The 22,209-nt window shown below is 41.1% G+C and overlaps 1 protein-coding gene across 1 annotated transcript in view; it reads left to right on the plus strand.

Moving 5' to 3' along the window:
- The window catches only part of ELOVL6 (ELOVL fatty acid elongase 6), a 75,278-nt gene that overhangs the window by 44,012 nt on the left and 9,057 nt on the right, over positions 1 to 22,209 (plus strand). Inside the window, exon 2 of the mRNA XM_074541034.1 lies at positions 5,774 to 5,905. Within this exon, the coding sequence (XP_074397135.1) occupies positions 5,774 to 5,905 (132 nt within the window). The remainder of the gene's footprint in view (positions 1 to 5,773; positions 5,906 to 22,209) is intronic.

Genomic DNA, 22,209 nt, shown 5'->3' on the forward strand with positions numbered 1-22,209 from the left:
ACAGTACCTGTCACGAGGAGGCTGAATGGCCTTTGAGACACAGGCTTTAGAAACGAAGGGATCAGATGATTGGTATGAGATACATCTGTGGTTACTCTCTGATAGCTTTTTACATCAGAGACCATCATCAGTGAATCACCTACATGTCTGTGTGACTGTCATCACTGCTGTGCTAAATATAAATGTCAAAGGGTATTGAGCTGCAGGAGTAAATCAGACTCTGTTGGCATGTGGGTATCAGACAGGTCTTCCTCTTCTGTGTGTCCTTCTCTCTCTGTTATGAAGGCTGCTATGGTCAATGGGAAGCAGCTGCAGGAACTCAAATCTAAGCCAGGAGTACAGGTTATATTTTCATACACAGATCTGGCATATCCACACATTGGATCTCTTCTTGCTGGTTCTGTCAAAATTGTATCAGTCAAGAGACAGAGGAAGGTTTGCTTTGACAGTATTTCTGAGGTAGAAACACTGAGAGACTGAGAAGCGTTTTCACACCCTTTTTTGTACAGAATGTGTGATTTTTAAATAAGCATCAGAGAGAAAGTAACTTTGCCAAGGCTACTAGCCCTGCTGCCTGATCTGTGGACCATGGGTATGTTGTGTGATTCGCATGGGTTCAGGTTAAAGCACTTGAGCTAGACTCTCAAGTTAGCAGTTTCAATTATAAACACAAGTTATTGCTGTTACTTTCTGTTGAAAGCTGAGAGAAAGCAGTAGGAAAATTGGAAAATTCCCTTATATTTCATATAGCCAGACATTATTTTCTTCCTTTTTTTTTTTCAGTAAATCTGGTTGGGTTTTTTTTTACATCAATAAAATGGTGATGAAGGCCAAGAGAATAACGTCAGGAACCTGAAACTGCTTGTTTACTTTCAAGCAACACTCTGCTCTGGCAACTGCAGTGGGATTTTTTTAACCTGTTGTACTCCTTTTACAACAGATGAAGTGGTAGTGAATTTAAAAATGAGCCTTTAATGTGCAAAGTAAATACATCTTGATTTAAAAAAGCTTTAAAAATCCTATGGAATGTAGAAAGAGGGGGCTAACACCACTTTACTGCTCCTTTACTGAAGGCCGTTATGCAGATAATCCTATATTGCATGATAAATGAGAGTTTAACAATCTGTGATAAGGTTGTCTTTTGGGCATTTCTGTAAGGACTTTCCTTAATAATTAAGGAAAATCCTGTAAAAATAGTCAATTTTATTACACACGCACACACACTCATAGACACATATATATATAATCTGTTTACTCATTAGCATCAGAGAACTCTACAATAATGACTCAGGCTGCTATTTTCAGGGGGAAAAAATGGCAACAGTGCATCTGGGCTTGAAACCACCTCCTTCAGCAGTAGTGCAATATTCAGGGCTATTTCACTTTGCATCAGAGACAGGGGGATGTCTCATGCTGCTGCACAGGAGGCTCACCCTCAGGCTTCGGCCCCTAATTTTAGAATACTGTGGTAACATTACATATTACATTTTCATCATTTTATAAATAAGTGCTTCTGTGGAAATCACGATTTCTTAATTCTTAGCCATTTGTTTACAACTGCCTTCCTCTTTGGATTATTTGCAGCCCCTTCCCAGTGCTGTGTTTTTCTGCCTGAGGCTTGGGTGGCTTATCTCTTCTTGTCACTCTGTGGTGCCTTGAGTGGGCTTTCCTGCGTGGGACTCCCTGCTGGAAATGAGTAGAAGCTTTGTTACTGTCTATCTTTATCATTCTCAATTTCTGCCTCCCTCTTCTCAGCTATACTTTTCCTCTTTCCTGTCTCTGTTCCTCTGCCCGTGGATGCAGGAAGGATCCTTCCAGGGGTTCCAGCACAGAAAGAACTTCAAGCCTCCTGGCCTTCCATGCTGTCCCAGCTCTATGTCCATCTCATGGCTGCCAGCTCCCATCATTTGCTGTCATGCTTACCGTTCATCCTTTCTCTTCTCTTTCTCACATCACATGTCCCAGCTTCTTCCTCTTCCTTTGCCTCATGACACAGCCATCTCTCTGCTACTGTCCTGGAAGATCTGTCCCACATCTTTAGCCCATAGCCCCTCTTGCCTCCCACTCTTGTAGTATGCCCAAATATAGCTTTTAATAGGTTCTCCAGAAACCTATAAAGGGGGAAAGAGCTGGCAACTTTTGTCAGAGGAACATGGAGTTGTATTCAGTACAGATAGTACTTAGTCCCTGAAGTCTGAAAATGTAGGAAGGTGGGAGACAACTGTGAGAAACAGAAATGCCAGAAAAATGTGGAGGATTTGGCAGCCCTGTCTTTATGTCTACTGTGTTACCCTGCAGAACAGAATTGAAGACAAACATATGAATGTGCTAACATTTAAGTTATTGATGCAAGTCTGCTACCAAATTACTTTGAGGAATTTTTTTTTTTTTTAGTTTCAAGGTTAATTTTTTTGGTCATTGTTCTGCTCTATTTAGTTTCTTTTCAGGTAATAGTATTGAAAAGGTACATTACAGAACAACTCCAAACCTCTGTCTTCCAAAATGCTTGTTCAATATTTCTGTCCTTTGGCTAAAATCATACCAGACCCAATTGAATTCTGTCAGATTGCCATTGCTTTATGTCACTAGCCCAGCACCAGATTGTATTATGAACCTTTGTGAAAATCCATCATGAAAACACTAGTAGGAAACTGGTTAATACCAATCTAATTGAGTTTATCAGATTATCTTGAGAGTACATACCTCTGCAACCCCTTTGTAACTCTGTCACCTGGCCTGCCCAGTTCTTTTAACCATTATTAGGATGAAAAAAATGGGGAAAATTCAAAGTCCTTTGAGTGCAAAAAGTAGCAGGGATCAAAACAGTGGATGATTTCAAGATCAGCCTAACCATTATTCAGTATTGTGCTTACCTCTGATGGGAGATAATACTACTGTGTCCCTCCTTGTCTGAAACTGCTGACAACTGCTCTCTGCAGTTCACATCATGTTTGCAGTCAAATCTTGCCATGTCTGCCTCTGCTGATACAAAGCTGCCACTGCTGATACAAAGCTGCATACTCTGGGAGTACCATTTACCATCATTGTAAATAATGCTGTACTCATTACAAAGCTCTAAAGCGACCTAAAATTTATCTATTCTAATTACTGTAGCATAACTATTGACTTTAATAAACTGATTGAACTCACAAAAGATAGTTTCAGTAATAAGAAGCAAAATGAAATGTTACTTGATGTAAATATATAGATTATCTGGCTCAGGGTGGAGACAGACAGAACATAGACCTGAACTGCTAACTCATTCAGACTGCTTTTCTTGTCTTGAACTGGAGCTGACGTTGAATCGTTACTCTGAAGTCTCGGCTGTGTTTGATCTAGAACTGAACTGTTTCCAACTTGCCTTTTGCAAAGTGTCTCTAGCTCCTGCTCTTGAATCCTGACATCCTCCCACGGCAGCCTGCATGGCCTGTGCTGTGTTGGCAGCTGCATGGCAGCACTGCATGGCACTCTATTCCCCTGCATTACTTGGGGTGTCATCCTGCTCTGCTCTCTGCTTTGGAGATCAGTGCAGGACAGACCTCACCCATGCCCAGGGTGGCATTGAGCTGGGCTTCACACTGCTGCTGAAAAGGCTGCGGAGGGAAGGAGATGGGAATGCAGTCCAGACTCACACTAAGAGCCTGCTTCTATCTTTCAACCCATAAATCTTGTGTAAACAGTTAGGTGGTTCAGTACGAGCAAGCTTGAGGTGGTTCATCATTACCCAGACTGGTTAACAAATATTTACTGATCTCCAGCCAAGTTAAAGTGCAGTCATGCTTTCAGATTGGTGATTCTGTCCCTTCCCTGGCCAGTGAAGTAGAAATAAATGGGGTTTTTTTCTGTATTATATGAATAAGGGCTGATGCTTTGTCATTTTCAAACCCTGGTCATGATAACCATTGCCCTGGCAATTAGACCATCTCAGTGCACAAGGTGAGAGGGTGCTCTCTCCTGGGTCTTCCTGGGGCTTTTAACAGCATGGATGCTAAAGCTCACCCAGTGGATTATAGGCACTGGGTCCTCCCCTACTCAGAGCATCAGGTGTATTTTCATGCGGTTACCTGCCTTTTACAACACAGAGCTATAAATGTATCAGTAGAAACAGAGTTTCTCAGTGGGCAGAAAATGACATGCTGCAGAATGCTTACTGATACGCATCTGACTCTCTTGGGTTAGTTTTTACTTGGCTTTCAAACTTATATAAAATTCAATTCATTTATCTTGATTGAAGGTTGCATTGAAGGTTCCAGTCAGATGTGCTACAGATTTCTTAGTTTTTCTGAACCTTCCAGGAAGACCCTTGGCCATCGAGGGTCTCATGATCCTTTACCAGCTGCCTTGAGGAGGCACAGGCACATACTGTGCTGTACCACACTGCTTGGCCCTCAGGACCATGCTGTGCTGTGCTGGACAGATTCCTAGCCATGAGATAACCTCAGCTAACCAGTCACAATGGAAGAGCCCAAAGGTGGCATCTACTTGGTACCAGTAGTGACACCATGGCACATACTTGTTTTTATCTTGAGGTGAAGCAACATACTGTCATTTAAACACCAGTTGAAAATCCTGTGAAAAGTCTGAACACCTCAGCATGGCTGAGCCTCTCTCCCAGTGGGAAGCCTGGGCAGTTTGCCATGCCCTGATCATAGGCCTGTCTGCCACAGCTACCCTTCAGTGTCAGAAAGAAATAAAGGTCTTGTAGCCTGCTGCTGTTCTTTTCAGTCACGTTAATGAAGTAGTTACCTTTCTTAAGAGTATTTGTCATTCTTTCTTGGTGTACAATAGGAGCCAGAAACTCCTGGTTTAAAACCATAGTCCATAGTTCCTATATTTGTGAATGTAATGATAAATTATGTAGAGAAAATTCTATTTTTGAATAGATGCCCTTCCAGTTAGGCCACCATTAATGATGTACATTATGAAGCCTTAGTCAGTATAATGTTGTGCTGTGTGGGAAGGAGTCCCAGGCTTAGTCTATTTTGGACCTCTAATGGTTGATTTAAAATGAGTTACAGTAGCAGAGTTCAAATATTTGGTGATTATTGCTGAGCTGGACTACTATCAGGCAGTTTTGAAAATAAAATTCGCAATTTGAAGAGTATAATTGAAGTTCCTTTAGAGACTCTGCTTGACCTTTCAGCAAATGCACTGGATTTCCTGAACCAGCAGTCACAGGCAGGGCAATGCCACAGGGCAGTGCCAACCAGCATGGTTCTGCTGCTTGATGGGGCTACTGACCTCTCCTTGCTGATCCTCTGCTTCTTGTGAGGTTCATCATGGTGTGTTGCAGGGCTAATGATCTTTAAGTGTCTTTTTAGGGGAAACAGTGGGAAACTAAAATGCCACATAGGGAAGATCCTCCAGGAAACAAAAATTTGTATGAAAAAGATAAATGAGGCACAGAATGTGATCAGCTGGTTCAAGTTCCAGCCATGTTGTGCTTGCAGAAGTGTGTCTGGGCTCTGCCACATCTATTCTATTCCTCACAGAAGTTCAGTCTTCTGAAATTGGTGAAGAATGGGAGCCAAATTTGTCTGTCCTTTTTCAGAACTTCCCCAGGGTCAGTTTTGCCTGAACCCAGCCCCAAGTGTGTGCAGGCATGTAGTTTCATACTGAAATGATAAGCTCAGCTGGAATGCAGGAATGTCTCTGAAAGAGTTTCCTTTCAAGGAAGCACACAAGCCCTTAGCCATGATGTCCATATGTGACTCTGCTGTGTATCTAATATTAATTAAACATTTGACAAGTGTTTTTTGGTTTTGTTTTGCAGGAAGAAATCATTCCTGTTTTCAGCTCTGTACGCTGCCTTTATATTTGGTGGTCGGCACCTAATGAACAAACGAGCAAAGTTTGAGCTGAGGAAGCCGCTCGTGCTCTGGTCTTTGAGCCTCGCCGTCTTCAGGTAGGCACTTCCTCACTCCCCCTGCCTTGGCACCAGGCCCTGGAGAGGTTTGGGCATCTTCACCTCCAGCAGCACTGCTAATGCAACAACAGGCTCACACAGAAGTGGCATTTCTTTGCCTCTGCTATTCAGGGTTGTGTCCTGTTCCATTCCTTAACATTGAAATTATTCCTTTTGACTTAGCAGATCATAAAGCATTTGAAGAGGGGAGAAATCAGTAACAAAGGTGAAAATACAGGAGGACATGGGAAAAAGCACTTATCATTGCAATACATTTACCACGCAAGCTACAAATGGAAATAAACACATTAAGATGTTAGTCTTGTCTCAGGTGCTAGTAGTATTATGTTTATGTGGTGTGTATGTATGGAATGTTCAGTCAGGACTCTGATCCCCATTACAGTGAGATAAAACAAAAGTCACTGCTTTGATGACAGGTAAATTAGACCACTGTAACTGATATCAGGAGTTGACTTCTGGTTATTCCATCACAATTGCTTGTGACTGTAGCAAAAAGGTGGCTCCACAGGGAAAGGCTGTTTCTTAGTGATGCACATCTCTTGGCTGTGTGTTGACTCCGTATGGGGAAGTCAACACATATTTAGTATGGGTAATCTCATGTTTGGATTGTTGGTAGTTGTTGAAGTCAAATTGGCCAATCTGAACTCCACTTTACGTGCTAATGTGCTAATTTTAATGAGGCTGAAGATAAATGAATGAATAAACAAATGCTGATGAAAATAGCCATTACAAACACACGAATTTTGGTACAAATTACTAGTAGCAGTACACAGATAACCTGAGGACTATCCTTCATTTCAGGGACTATTGGGACTCACTGAACAACATAGAGACCATCCACAAACCATTATCAGACACTGCTACTCATATTTTACTAATTTCAATATAATACTTACTGATTATATTACTTCACAACTGCATAAAACATGTTTGCTTAGTGAGCAGGTGTGAATGGTGCATTGTTTTTCACAGAATGGGAATAGTTTTTGCTGAGAGACTCTACAGAGTGAAATAAAGCAGGAATGGGGAAGTTTGGAATTTTTTCATGGTTTTTCCTTTTGTTCTCCAAAATTGTATCACCTTGAAACTTTCCAAAACTCTGGCAGGGGAAAACAAATTGTACTTCTAATAGCTAGTGCATGCTAACAAAAGAACTTTAATTTGGCTTGGTTTTAATAGTTCATCAGCACATCAAAGAATATCTCAGAGCAGACAAAACTTTTAGTGGTCTGGATAACTTTGAGAGCAAGTTGTAACACCTTGGAAATTTGAAATTTTCATTTGATTGCACTTGGTGCTGTATTTCTGGCTGTGTGTCTAACATCATTTTGCTTTAAGGTCCTGTGAGCAATTGTCATTGTTTGTTCCAGAAATGGCTGAATCTCAGCAGCTGTTGAATTGGATCCTAGGTGGCATTTTGGTTTTGGATCAGTTTGTGAAGTTGTTTGTAGCCAGCAAGATCCCAATTCTGACAGCACTTTCTTAATGAATGTGGACAGTAGGAACTAGATGGCTTACACAAAGCATTTGTAGTTTAATTCTCAATCTGAGGTGGGGAAGCATGATTTTGGAACTCTCCTTTGCATAAGATGTCTAGGGAGAATTTTAAAATCACATTATTTTGAGATGTGGGCTGACATTCACAGTGTAGGATTTAAAGCAATTTCACTGCCTAATTTCCTCCCAAAATCTCGAGTAATCAATGCAATGATCAATGAATAGCATGAATTTACACTGCACTGCCTAGATGGATTTTGAAATCAACAGATTCATTACTTGCTGATTGGAGTTTCCCATCATAATCATATGAAGTAGCTAAAAACTCATGGCCAGCATGGGCTGCTGAGCGATGCTGGCTGATATAAAACTGTGGACTTCATGTTTTGAAGCTTCAAGCTGCCAGGATGAATCTGCCACAGAGAGCACCTCGGGGCAGGCACTCAAGGAGAGCTCTGCTTGTGCAGATGAGAAGCATTGGCCAGAAGGGCAGAGTTAGGAGAGGGATTCACAACTGCACAGTCTGCTTCCTCTGTCAGCTCAAATAGCACCACTCAGGGACAAGGGTTCCTGAAGCCCTGCAGAACTCACCCTTTCCTCTGTGTGTTAGGAAAAGAGACAGCAGAATGGAGGGGTTGTGTCAGATGTTTGGCCTGAACAGAAGCACTGTGCATTTAACCTGCTGGATTTGCCATGGGCATCACTGATTATGAAAATTATATGACTATGTTTTGCTCTTCTGAGGGGCTGAGTGGTGTGCAGAAGAGAGAAATAGGGAGAGGGAAAAACCAACCCCAAATGTTTGCAGTAAGACAGCATGAAAGCTTTGTAGCTTCCCTAGCAGCATGAAATCCCATATAAAACCCCTTGACTTCTTCCCTGGAAGACAGGAGAGGTGACAAAGAATTCATGAAGACATGAGACAAAGACTTATAGAAGTGTTCACTGGAACATCCATTACCTGATGCTTCAGCACCAGTGTCCTTTCTGGGGCCGTCTGTCACAACCTTACTGACTGCCTCAGCAAGCAGCACTTGACATGGTGTGAACTTGCCGAGTAACTTGGATTTGGTTTTTTTTTGGTTCCTGTTGTAACTAGGTGTTGTGTTTATATATCCTTGGTCTGAAAGGCATTCCAGCTTCCTCCAAAGGTCTATTCAGGTATGTTTAGAGGACTGGATACTTACTACGGATCCAGAAAAATGCTCCTTAGGTTTCAAAAGATTTCCTCTTTGGCTTTCTGGGATGCTAAAATGCTCTGACTTTTACAATACTTTGCAGAAATTCTAAGTAATGTATTTGTCTGCCATGAGTGGTTGTACTGAGGAAGAAAAACCTGCCTGGAGAGCCCACAGTATTCTGCCTCAAGGTCAGTGTGAGGCTTTTTTCTGAGCTCCTTGTTTATCTCGCTTTTAGCAGTCCTACTATTTTACCTGCTTCAAATACCCTCAGAAATAGTAACACTTAGCAGAGGCTGAAAAGACGTGTTTTGGGCTTTAAAAGAAAAGGAAATTGCCTGCCAGGCAATCACATGGTCCTTCTTCAGAAGGTATCCTGTATGCCCTCACGCTTGCCAAGATCATTTAAATGTGGTAGCTGCTACAGTAGGAAACTCGTCACGCTTATAAATAAACAAAACAATTACACCAGCCTGCTGAGCTTGCTGTGCATTCAGGAGCCTGGTCAAAAGCGAGTTTTGTGTCAACACTGGCAGCCAGCAGGATTTCTGAGAAAAAGCAGCTTTATTTTCCTTTGAAAGCATTGACTGGTTTTGAACATTTTGTCACTGAAAACTTCAGTAGGAGCAATGACAGTAAATCTTGCTTTTCATTTGGAAGCCACTGTGAAAACATCATCTCCTGAAATCTTTGGCTGAGAAATCATTTTGATACTGGGGTTGCTGGGCTGGTTTGGTCTTTTGGTCGCTAGCAGGTTTGTTGACTTGTTTCAGTCATTGAAGATTTGTTCTGTTTTGTTTTGGTTTGTTTTCTACATTTTAATTAAGTGTGTTTACCCAGCCTGGTTATGTACTGAGGTCATTGGTTGCTCTGTGGTAACAGGAACCTGCTGTTAGGCAGCTACACAAAAGGTCTTTCTCCAGTCCCATAAGACCCCAAGGAAACCATTGCTGCTTCACCTGCAAAATTAGAGTGACAGTCAGTCCTGTATTTTTGAATATTTCTTGGGGACAAAACACATCAAACATGAATTGCCAGTTTTATATTTGTGACACTTTGAACATAAAGTCAGGGCCATTCATTGAATGTTTTACTTGGAGTCTATCAAAGCTGAGGCCAGGACTCACAGAAGGATACAAGTCATTAATTCATGTTTTCATTACATCTCAGATGGATTTTTGTAATTCCTTTTATAGGCCATAGAGCCTGTGTATGGGTAGCTTTTCTTTCAAAGAGCTTAAACATGTTTGATCACCTCATCTTCACAGAGGACAGCAGCATGGCACCATTTTCCTATGTATCCTTAAGGGGCTGACAACAGAAGTTTCAGGGTCAAGGCTCTAACTAATAATAGTAAAAGGTTGTCTTCCCTAGGGAGTGCTGTCACATCAATGCAGGAGGCAAGGAAGCTAAAACATCTAACGTGATGCAATCATTTGTAGGCAGAGGCTTAGCTTGACTTTGGCTGGTGGGTGCAGTGAAGGGAAGAATATCTCTTCATCTAGCCAAGCCACATCACTATAATGCTCTTATCATCTCCTGAGATCACTTAGATTCTAATCCAAACCCAGCTATGCATTGTAGCTGTGGTGGAAACGAGTGGATGTCAGTACAGGGTTTCCAAATGTCTTTCTCTCACTTTCTCTAAGCAGTAGAAATAGTATCAAATGTAGCTAAAAGGTTGCTACCTGCTTACCACAGAGCTAACCAGAGCCTCAAAAGCAAATTCCCGCAACAACAGGTGTTATAATTGAAAGACAAACCCCAAAAGACACACTAAGGAAGGTGACTCACGTTGCCTTTACAGAACTGGTGTTGACTGATTTCCTACTGAAAGCACAGCAGCACGTGTAGAGGGGTTTGCACCCACAGAGGGCTCCTGACAAGGGAATCCGAGACATGCCTTTATGTGAAGAGCTCAATTCTGACCTGAATGAAACAGAAAAGACAAAACATATATTTAAAGAAAAGACTTCAGTTGCTTGGATTTGTGACTCTGAAATACTTTCTAGTTATCATGCATCTAAGTAGGAAAATCGATAAAAGATGGTTGAGATTTATGTCCCATAGTAAGAACTGCTGTTCACAGATACTTGCTGTGGAGATTTAAACACAACTTAATTTCATATGTTGCTGAGCAACCCATCAAAATCTTAAAATACTCTGAAATTTTATAAGGTCCTGACAGTACATTCAAAGAGAAAATTAATTACTGAAAAGAGGAATGTTTGCCAAATAACATTGAAATTAATAAGCACATTTAAGGTGAATTAATAATCTTCTCAATTATAAATTTAAAAGGAAGTTAATTCAAAGTGAAACATTCCCTATATTTGTAAAGCATTTTTAATGCATATTCTCAGGACATTTCTCAGAACCCAAATAAGTTAAAGGCTTAATATGCACCTACTTAAGGATTTATTTCTATAGGACCATGTTCATCTTTACATACTTACCTGATTTTCTTGCATGACAGATAAAGAAACGTTTTTTAAATTACCATTTTGGAGATGAAGTTGAATGTTGGGTGAACAGTAGAAATTCAGAATGATTGGAGAGAAGACAAAAATCCATTGGATAAAATTTAACAGTTTAAGAAGAAAAGTTTATTTTCCACAAGTTATTCCAATTCCAGTAGGAAAATAGAAACAGCGTTGTGTAGAGCGAATTCATGCAGTGCAAGGCAAATGGTAGCTGGCATTAAAAAAACTGTGTAGACGTGATAAAAATATACAGACTAAGAAAAATAAATTGTCATAAAACAAAGAACTGTCAAGAAGATGTATCTTCAATATCTACCTTATTTATTCTAACTAACCTTATTTCCAGATTTGTAACTGATGCCATGTGGCAAAATACTGTGCCCATCTTCTGAAATCTCACTCCTTTGTTCACTCTGCTGTTAGTGCTGTGGACTCCTGTGTTCATCAAAGTAATTTTGAATGTAAACTGATTTTACTGGTTTTACCTACCCAGGCCTAATTAAAAGTAAACCATGGAGTAACTGTGAGACCTGGCTGATTGTACTTTACAGGAGATATGGATAGGATTGTCTAAAAATTATTATGAAAAATCTCTACTCAGTGCTAAGCTGCACCTAGGTTCTTTAAGACCTTTTCTTTTTCTCTGACTTAGCTTGCTTGCCTTTATTGCTGGAAAATTAATATTTTAGTGAAGTGAATTCACTACATCATTTGAAAAACTGTTGTGCTCCTTTTGCCCCTGTTCCTTCCCCTCTCTCACAATCAAAGAGTGTGTTCACACTCAGTGTATCACCTTGAATTACACCTTTCTCATGGGCTCACCCTCTCCCAGCGCACAGGAGCTCTCATAGGTCACCCACCACCCAGCATGAATAATGCCCAATGCAAAGCCCCTGAGAGTGAAACTTTGCCTCTCAGTTTTATACAGGGATCAGACTGAAGTGCACATTTGAAGAATAAAGAACATCTGTTTGGTGGCTTAAGTAGGGAACTGTACTAGAGAGAAAGTATATGATTAATTTAAAAGGAATCAATCAAATCCATCTCTGCCTGTGTGGTGTCACTTCTGCCTTTTACTCAGCCTCAACACTTGGTTCATGAGCACGGTGAAAGGGCCTCCTCCATGCAGAAATCCCTGGGGAACTGTATCTCCATGTGTTTCCTTCTGAGTAAGTCTCTGACAGCTTGTGCTTGTTGGAGGCAGTGGGAATACAGTGCTGAGAGTGTTAACTTGCATGACCTGTCAAATCCAGCGCGTCCTCTGCAGCCAGGCTGCCAATAAACCCTGCCAGGGCCAGCAGGGCTCGCACGCAGGGATGGGCTGCGCACGGGCATCGGCCCAGGGTTTAGCAGAGTCACAGTTTGGTTTTGTCTCAAGTTCAGCTTCTTCTAAACAAATGTGCCTGTACCATTCAGCATCCTCCCTCCAGGTTGTTGAATTTAAAAGAAAAATAAATTATTTGCTAACTGTAGGCGAATCCCTGAGATGTGAACTTCTTTAGGTGCTTGCAGGACCATCACCCCACTGAGGATAGAATGGAAAAGAAGATCCAGACCAGCAGTTGGTATTAAATTATGGGTCTGAGCAGCTCATTACAATTGTATTATAACTTCTAGCTTCTTTAAGCCTCCTTTATTCTGTCAAATGCTAGTGTTTCCCTGTAACTTAGATTTTTCTTACTTTGTTATCTGCCAGTTTTACAGCTTTACTGATGGCTGGCTTCATTGGTTGGCTTGATTCTTTGCTAAATTTTTACTTTATTACTGTTTGGCTTTATTTGCATAAGATAATTTCAAACTCCTGAATACATAAATTTCAGTGCTATACATGACAGATACTCTGCCAACTTGATACTTTTGATCCTGTAAGTATCTTTAATTTATCCTGCAGAACTAGATAATGCCACTTTTTTGGATTATCATGTAAATCACTGCAATTCTGTACTTACTCTAAGATTGCCTTGAGATGATGTTGGATGCTGAGAATAATTTTCAGTAACAACAGAGGAGCAAGTGCAAATGCCCCTGATGCATTCATTAAGGACTGCTTAAGAGGCACAGTGTGCTTATGAATCCTCATGGGCTACTTTAGAAATCCTCAGATGGATTCCTTAATTCCTATGAGATTTTGCACCAAACATGAGGCTTAAGTAGAAAATTGATTTTTTTTTTCCTTTTTAGTAGTTGAGCCACAGTCCAGACTTGTTGAAATAAATATCCAAGAACTAGGAAATACTTCGTGAAAGAAAAATATCTCACTGATTATGCAGCCTTCACAGGGCGCCAGCGAATTTCAGCTACAACAAAGTCCTATTATTATTTAGTGATGGTATTGCTCAAGAAGTAACAACGTTCATCAGGAAATATTGTTCTTGCAAGTTCCCACCCTCCATGCTAGGTCACCAGGAAGCAATGTCATGAATGGGCTTTTAAACCAGGTGATAGGTAATTACTATTGATTAGCTTATAACTGACTCTTTGGAAATCAGAGGAGATGCAAGGATGCGTGGTTAGAGCTGGAAGATTATTTTTCATTCTCTGTAAGAAAAGAGTTATGTGATTTGTGGCAGTGTATGGGTACAAGTGTGTCCCTCTGGTGTTCCTCAGGCGATGATTGAGTGCAGCTGCCCTTCAGCCTGACCACTGCTCCCTGCTTATCTCTGCCAAAACCCAGCGGGCCTTGCACAGCTGCTGAGTGCTCTGGGTAAGGCTCTCCATGCAAGAATAACTCTTCACTTTTACCAGTTATCCTCCCCTCTGTTGCACACACTACTGGTAGGGATCTACACCCCAGCTTCTTTTTTTTCTGCTGTGCTTTTTAAGCAGTACAAATTCTTCCACCAGCTCACAAAGCTTCACTTATTGATTTTTTGGTTTCGTGCTCTGCTCTTGGCATTGTCTGAATATAGCTATTCCCAATCATAAGGAAGGCAGATCTGGAAAATCAAACTACATTTATTCAGGCTCCATGAGGAGAGACCGGAAGGCAGTACCTGTGGTAGATTGATTTTTATCCACACATACAAATAAGCCTTACAAGTAGTAGTTGCAGCAATTGGCAGAATTGTTGAGTTTGCCACTTTAGCAGGGGAGAGTCAGATGGATTTTCCTCTGCTGTGGTGTTAATGTGATTAAAATCTCCAGATGACAGTGTCCATTGATCAGGAGCCCTGCAGAGATGTTACTGCTTGGTATGCTTAATGAAGTCCCTGGGGAGGGAAAGAAATGTTAGGTCTGGATTTCCTTCCAGTTTTGTCAATAAAAAGGACAAAGAAATGGTTTGGGGAGCCAGGTGAGTTGTGACTAAGAAATCTGCTGACAAGAGGGAGGGGCTGAAGGGAGTGATCCCACACTGAGGAATTTATTGCCAAGAAGACAAAAAAGGCTGATGCAGGATGCACAGTATCTGCACTCACTTGGAAACTACAGAGCGAGCCATCACTTGGATAGACCTCATTACCTTCCCCAAAATTTATCACATGGGATCCTAACACCACCCAGGCATGCATGCATATGCTTATGGGTCTGTATAGCTGTACAAATGATATATTATTTCTTGGAGCCCTGTAAAATATTTGCACAATTTCTAAATCAGTCTGAGCTGGCCTGACTTCAGATTTTGGTCTCACCTGAACACTCAATTGATTTGCATTGCATAGCTTTCTAGAAATGCATCTGGATCACTACAGTGGACAGGTCTGAAAAGCAAGGCTTGTATGCTTGGTTCAGTGGTAGGGGTCTGTTTTAGAAATGGAAGGGGAATTCTCTCAAATTTGCTTTGGGATTTTGATAGGACTGAGCCCAAACCTCAAAGTATCTGTGAGTTTATGCAACAAGAAATTTTCTGCCAAGAAGACTGATGATAACTGCAGAGATCAGCACAAGTTGTGCTCACACACATGGTTCTGAGAGCCAGAGAACCTCATTATAAGGTACTTCCAGTACTGCTAACCAGCAGGTCTTAGGATAAGAAAGAACCATACTGAAAAAAGTGTTATTCCTCATCTCCCCTATTCTTGCCTTTTTTTTTTTTAACATTACTGTGGCTTGGACTTCACCCTGAATGAGTCTCCTTCACCTGCAGGTCTGATAAAGGAGGACTGTGTGGGTGAACTGCAAGATTGATTTGTTCTCCTTCCCAGTTAGGAAATGGTCAGGGGGAGAGGCTGAGGAGCAGTTGGGCAGCAAAACATCAGAAGGAAGGTTTCAGTCTTGGGGCTTGTTAAATTCTTGGTGTTCTCATGCCTTTGCATTTGTGTATGTTTTGGAGGGACCCATTTCTGTTATTCAGAGCAGTAGATTATGGAGATAAGAGTCTGTTATAAACATAATGGTTACTAATACAGCATGTTCCTGCTGCATTCTCAACTGTAGCCTGTGTATTTCTGTCACCCTGTAAAGGAGCATATTTAAAACAAGATCCAGCAGAGATGCCAGCCACTGTCTTGAGCTCCTTTTCAGTGGCTTCCTAGAGCAGAGAGCTGCTCAGAGCACAGCTCCACATTTTGAACTCTCTAGTGCCAAGGCTGGCTGGAAAGTCTTTGCCTTTCCCAGTCTTTGTTTTCCCCACAATGAATGAGAGCAATGAAATTATGTCATTAGGAAGTGGAGGACATACTGTTTTAGCTGCATCATTCACCAGTCCAGGATTAAATGACATGGCCATGGAGGCAGCCAGAGCAGCACAGCAGGATGGGCAGCAAGGCACTGCAGGCAGCCCCTGCCTGAGGGGTGGGAGAGCTCCAGCAGGAGAGGGCTGGAGCTCACTCTGGGGTACATGGATACAGGAACTTAGAGCAGAGAGCAGCCACAGAGAGTGCCCATTGCTTGTAATCACATTCACCTCCCCTAGGAAAGCCAACATTTTGTAATAGTGCGTTCCATCTCCTCTCTCAGCTGGAGAGGTAAAATTGCAGGTGGGAACAAAGGCATTAGTCATTGCAAGCTTTCAGGCAGTTTAGGAAGTTAAAGACATTTTCTAGTCAGAAACATTTGTGAAAATAGTGCTCTTAATTATAATGATTTAGTCATTTTTTAGATACCTTGTAGCCTTTGGGACACATCAGATGAAGAGGATGGGTACTGTCTTCTTTTTAAAGAATGAGATTAACGTAAGTGCTGTTAAATGACTGTTATGGTAATTTTTGGAAAAGTGTTTTTAAAGGTGTTCAGTTACCTTAAGAAAAAAGTGTATCATGGAACCAGGGTGCTATATTCCATTATTTTTTCTTTTTCCTGCCTGTTGTAAGAGAATAAATAATCGTCACAAATTATTTTATATATAGGACCTGGAGGATACAGGCATGAGGGAGTTGTTCCTGTGCTTTCAGTTATCTGCTGCAACAGAATTGTAGTAACTGAGCACATGGTCGACTAAACACAGTTAATAAGGTGTTGTCTAAACACAGTTAACAAGGGCTAAAATATGGTGGCAAAAGCTTCCTTCTTTGTTTTGACGGTTTTACACTAAAATTGCGAGATATAGAATGAGCATGTAAATAGTTACCATAGTTCATCAGCACCAGAGAAAACTTGGTAACATTTTTTCACATCTGTGCCCAAAATTACTTTTCTTAGAGGAAAATGTGAGAAAATTATAGCCAGTATGATTTTTTTTCCCAGTGAAATGCAAACAATGTAGAGCAGAAAGGAGTTCAGCTTAGGTGCTCTGAAATGTTACAATGGTCCTAAATCCCAGACATACAAAAAGAAGTGTTGCAGTCCTCTGAAAGACTGAGATTGAAATAATCAGATTTTTTAATTTTACAGTGAAAGTTTAGAGTTCTGGTTTTGTCCATAGTTAACTCAATGGTTGTGTCTTCAAGCATTTCCTTCATAGATTTGGCTGGATAGAAGCCTTTTAAAAACGGAATTTCCACATACTCTGTTGCTGATGAATAGGATTAAAACTCTATTTTTGTAGTTTTATCCTTAAGTAAAGGAGAACAGGAGTTCTCCTTTACTTAAGGAGAATAAGAATATTGGCATTGAATTTTCCACCTCACTTTTGTATCTGCTCATGTCACAACAAGTTAAGCACTCCATCATGGATTCTGATCCATACCTGATTTTATTCTGGAGCTGACTTACTGGCGCAAAACAACAGTAGTTAAAATAGCTGCAAAACTTCCATGAGGGAGAAAATCCAAGTATTTTCTGCCACAGTTAAGGTCAGTTGCTGCAGTCTGGTCCTGTGCAAACTCAGGACATGTGACAGTGGGGAGGAGGTAGAAGCACGGATGCTCTTGAAACTGACTTTGTAGGGTCACATACTCTGTCACTTCTGTCGTGCTGTGTCAGGCCAAATCTACCCTGGTGTCCTTTCCTAAGGGAAAAGAGAGGGAAGGCAAGGGTCTGACTGCCTCTGTGGAAGGCACATCTGGTGTTCAGACTGGGTCAGAATGTTTTCAGCTGTTGGGTGTTTCTAGGACAGCACAGCTTCATAAATTTGCACTGTGTGTCTCTGCACATCACTCCGTATTTTTAGATCTTGAAAGTGTGCTGCCAAAATAGCAAATGCACAAGCAATGAAGTGTTGTTAAGAGATGTGCCAATGTCTTTTATGTCTATAAACTATTTATCTTGAAAGGTATAGATATACCTTGGGTAATTAAGATGAAGGACTTTGGACTTGAAGGTTTAGAGAGCAACTTCAAAAAGTTAAAATCTGCAGTAGGTCAAAGGACTCTGAAGAAAATTCCTCCTAGTGGAGTGTATTTACTGTTATATCAACTATACTGTTTTCAGTGATACAGAGTGAGGTCAGACCTCTTTCTGCTTACATCAAACAGACCTCATGGGCAGGGCAATGAACCACAACTCACAGATTCGCAGAAAAACCTGAGTTGGAAGGGACCCACAAGGATCATAAAGTCTAACTCTTAAGTAAATGGCCCTTCCAGGGATTGAACCCACAACCTTGGACTCATGAAGTTGCACATAATTTCTTATCCCAACTCAGATACAGATTTTTGACAGGACAATTAAAATTCAGCTTGCCCCACCTCTCTTTGAAATGGGTTTTATGCTTAACCACCTTACAAGGCTATCACATAAGTACAGTCCATAAAGTTCTGTGAGGAATTCCTACATCAAATGTTAAAGGCCTTGGAGATGCCAACAGAGACAGAAGTCTGAAGGAAGTTATAGACTTCCAGCTCATGAACAGCTTTGCACCTAGCAGTTCTTCACTCAGGACTGTCTGACCTAAAGCAGTTGCTGGCCTGAATATTATTTAGGTTGGTAACTCTGGGACAGCCCATGCTGGAGGTGGTAGGCCTTGGCTGTTGGAAAGCAGAGAAGACCAAGTTGTTGGAATGGCAGAGAAAGGTCTGTGCTGTGGAGAGAATGGAGATGCTCTTTTCATCTGAAGTGGATTCAGTAAGGAGGCAGAGGTATTGGATCAGTTCTAGGAGGTAAAACAGAGAAGTGCTTTACTAATGTCTTAAAACAACAGTCTTTCTGCAGGATCAGGTCTCCCTCTTCATCACTAACCTTGGCATTGCTTGAAAGGACTTTGGAAATGTTGAAAGACATTGAAACAATAGCCTAATTGCATTAATTTTGTTTGCCATTTCTTGCAAAATAACAGTTGGGCTGAGTTCAGCAGCTGTGATTTGAACAAGTGTCTCTCTAGGATTTCAATGTAACTCACTGTTCAGAAGTTCTATATTTTAAATGCTTATAAAAAACCTCAAAAATATTACATTTAGAGTTAAGAGTGACCAAATCCATACCCAGTACCATTATTTTCAAACTTTTTTGTTAAGTACCATATCTCTGTGTACCCTTCATGGACCAAGAGACTGATTAATTTAATTTGGAAAGTTAAACACTCTCCCACAAACCTAGCAAAATATTTTTAATAACTAGGCACAGACTTACAAAGCTGGTTCTTCTAGTCAGTTATTAGTACAAATTAATACTTCGTATAGGCTGCCCTTGTGTCACATTGACCTTTTAGGATATTGGGTGCCAGATCCTTTTCTAGGCTGTTTTTTGTATGTTTCAAGGACTCATTATTTTGCAGTGACTTAACAACAGATCTCATTAACTCTGTGAAATCAAAATAAGAGCCATTAATGCTACGTAGGTCACTACGTGGAACAACAGTCAAATGATAGTTTTCAGTCATTGGTCACATTTAATTTGTGCTTAATGATTGACTTTTCACCATACAGTACAAATATCATGATTTTGCAATCAAAGGTAAGTCTAAAGAAACCAAATAGTTTCTACACCGGTTTAAATACAGGAAGATTCAGGACTTATAGCAGTTCATGGAACTTATGTGACCTAAATTTTATTGCATACCATCAAGACAAACTAAGACAGGAGTCACATCTGAGGTCACACTTAGGTGGTCTGACAACCTTTTCATGACACTATATATTAAGATTTTTGTGGGCATAATTGAATAATTCTCTCTTTTAGAAGATTTGTTCCATAGATTTTTATTTTTTTTAGTACTGCACCATCACATATTGCACTTTGTCCAATGAAGCTGGTGCTGCTCCTCCCTTCCCCCTGCAGAGCTGGCCAGATGTGGACAAATATGTCCATCAGTGGAAAAAAGTCACAATGAGACTTCAGAGGTGATCATTTAAAAAAAAAAAAAGAAGTGGAGGAACAGCTACAAGGAAATCTAACCAATCCACAAACACCCAAGAGCAGCTTAGGTATCAGAAATCAGATCAAAACAATTGCAAATTCTGATGGGTCGTGTTGCCCCTTTGCCATCTTCCTGCACGCGTTAATCCCCCAGAAAGTGGGGCCCACAGAACCCACATTCTCTCAGTGATACCTGTAAACATGTGCCCATGGACACAAAAGTTTAAGGAAAGTTAATTAGCCAGGAAACATATTTCTCACTTGTCCTTTGCTTCAGTACACTGGAAGGTCGGTGTCTGACCCAGTTTTTCACCATCCCTTATCAATGGAGGAAGGAGTCTGTCGGACAGACTCTTAAGGAGCCTACCCTTGTGGTCTTAATTCATTTCCCAGCCTTGAAGCAGGCTGGCACATCTGCCCACAAAAGTTTTTGGAACAAGAATCTTTGAATAAGCACCCATGCACCAGTAAAAGTCAGTAGGGTGTTGGTCCATATGTCTGGTCAGCTCAAACCAGACCGCAGTGTATCCTTTCCTCATTTGTCATTACCCAGATAAACACTTTAACCTGGACATTCCCTTTTGGTATTGCTCAACTTTAAAAAGAAACTAGTCTCTCTATAGCCACATCCTGGGAGAACTGAAAAAAAATGCAGTTCCTTTCTTTTTTTATTTTGCAGATGATGAGGACAGACTCCCATAAGCATTCTGATTTAACTGCTGAAATTTTGTTTGACTGCCTTCTCTTTTTGCCATTAAGGTTAGCAGTTTCACAGAGTACTCTGCTCCTAGGGGACCTGAAACTACCACAAAATATAAAGACAGATTTTAGATTAGGAGGAGTCCAATGGTTCATTAAATCTTCCATCTTTCCCACTGGGCTGATAGTATAATCACCACAGCAATAGCAATACAGCAAGCACACTGTGATCTGACTACCTCACCTGTCTACACAGGTAATAGTTTAGGTTTATCTTTCTACAATACAGCTGTAAATATATATTAGAATGTGGTTGCCATACAAATGCACATTCCCAGAACTCAAAATGCACAATGAGGTCGCCATACAAATGCACGTTCCCAGAACTGCCCTGTTTGCTAGGTAGGAACTGTCATCATCTCCTTCCTCCCTGGAATAGGCCATTTTCCCAACACTGGTCTGCCAACTTTATCTCTAGTCACCTAGGAAAAAATAATAGAAAACTTGGAAAAAACCCTTTCTTCTGCTGGTTGGCAAGTGCCCCCTTCAATGCCAGCATCCTCTGGAGGTGCCCCAGTGTCTATTGAGTCAGCCAAAACTACTGTTATTTCTCACATGGCCAAAGCAGGGTCTTATGGGAGACCAGGAAAAATCTCCTACAAAAAGCTTGATTTCCAGCAACAAAATCTGTCAGTTTCTTAAGTCTGTCACCTAGCCCTGTCTGCTGTGTTATATTTGTGGTGAACATCCTTGGTGGGCTGGTACTGTGAGACAGCAGAAAAAGTGAGTGATTGGAAAGAAGATCATCCTTACCAGGTGGAGAAGAAAAACTATTGAGTACTTCCAGAGAACTGCAAAACAAACCTACCACTCATGTTGAAAATGCAAACTTATTTTTAGGAATTAGTTAAAAGAACAGCAAGTGAACGACTGAATGACGTGATGACTTTGACATGGAGATGCGCCCACCTTGTACATGGTGCTTGGTAATACCAGGAGTTCCTGAGTTTCTTTACTCAATTTTGACTACTGGGGACTTGAGCAGTGTTTGATGAAGCTGCATTCTTTTCAGAGAGTTGTTTCTGGTACATGCTTCCTCCCTGCATTTTTCCAGCATTGGTTCATAGTTTGTGTGTGTTCTGTTGCTTGGCTAAGCACAGAAGGACTCTGCTGCCCCTTTGTACAGATACTGCTGTCTCCAGGTGTGCTCTCAGGACTGTCTTGCTGCTTGGAACTGACAGACTGAGGGGTTGCTGTGCTTCCCACACTCCTGTGCCAAAGCAGTGCAACTGCTTCCTCTTTCCTGAGCACTGTGGGATTTAAATCAGAAGGGCACAGAAAGGCCATTTTATTGCGTTATAACTCCTCAGCAACAGAAGGGAAAGTTGGAATGGCTGCCAAGGTACTGCTGCTGACCAGAACAGTAAGGTGAACATGGTTTGATTTGTCATGAAGGAAGGTGTGGGAAGCTCCACACTCTTCACTTGCTGCTCTTTAGATGTTGCAGAGTTCTGCCTCTGTAAATATTTCACATGCTAAAATAAAAAAAAAAAAAAGAGTCAACAGAAAACTAAAGAACCTGCTTCCCTGCTCTTCTTGCTGTTATGGTACAAGCAGGCTGCAGTCAGTGTGGTTGTCTCAGCTGCTTTCCCAGGACACTGTGTGCCCGATGGGGCTTCCACAAAGGAGGATGTTGTGCTTTTTGCCATAGCCTTGTGCTTCCAGGGCACAGAGTTACCTGCCAGAACTCCTGTGAGTCACCATGTAAGCAGGTTGGGGCAGAATTAATATTTTTTCTCTTTTCAAACTGGTCCTC

This window comes from Zonotrichia albicollis, chromosome 5 (assembly GCF_047830755.1).
Source record: "Zonotrichia albicollis isolate bZonAlb1 chromosome 5, bZonAlb1.hap1, whole genome shotgun sequence".
In the NCBI taxonomy this organism is placed as follows: Eukaryota; Metazoa; Chordata; class Aves; order Passeriformes; family Passerellidae; genus Zonotrichia; species Zonotrichia albicollis.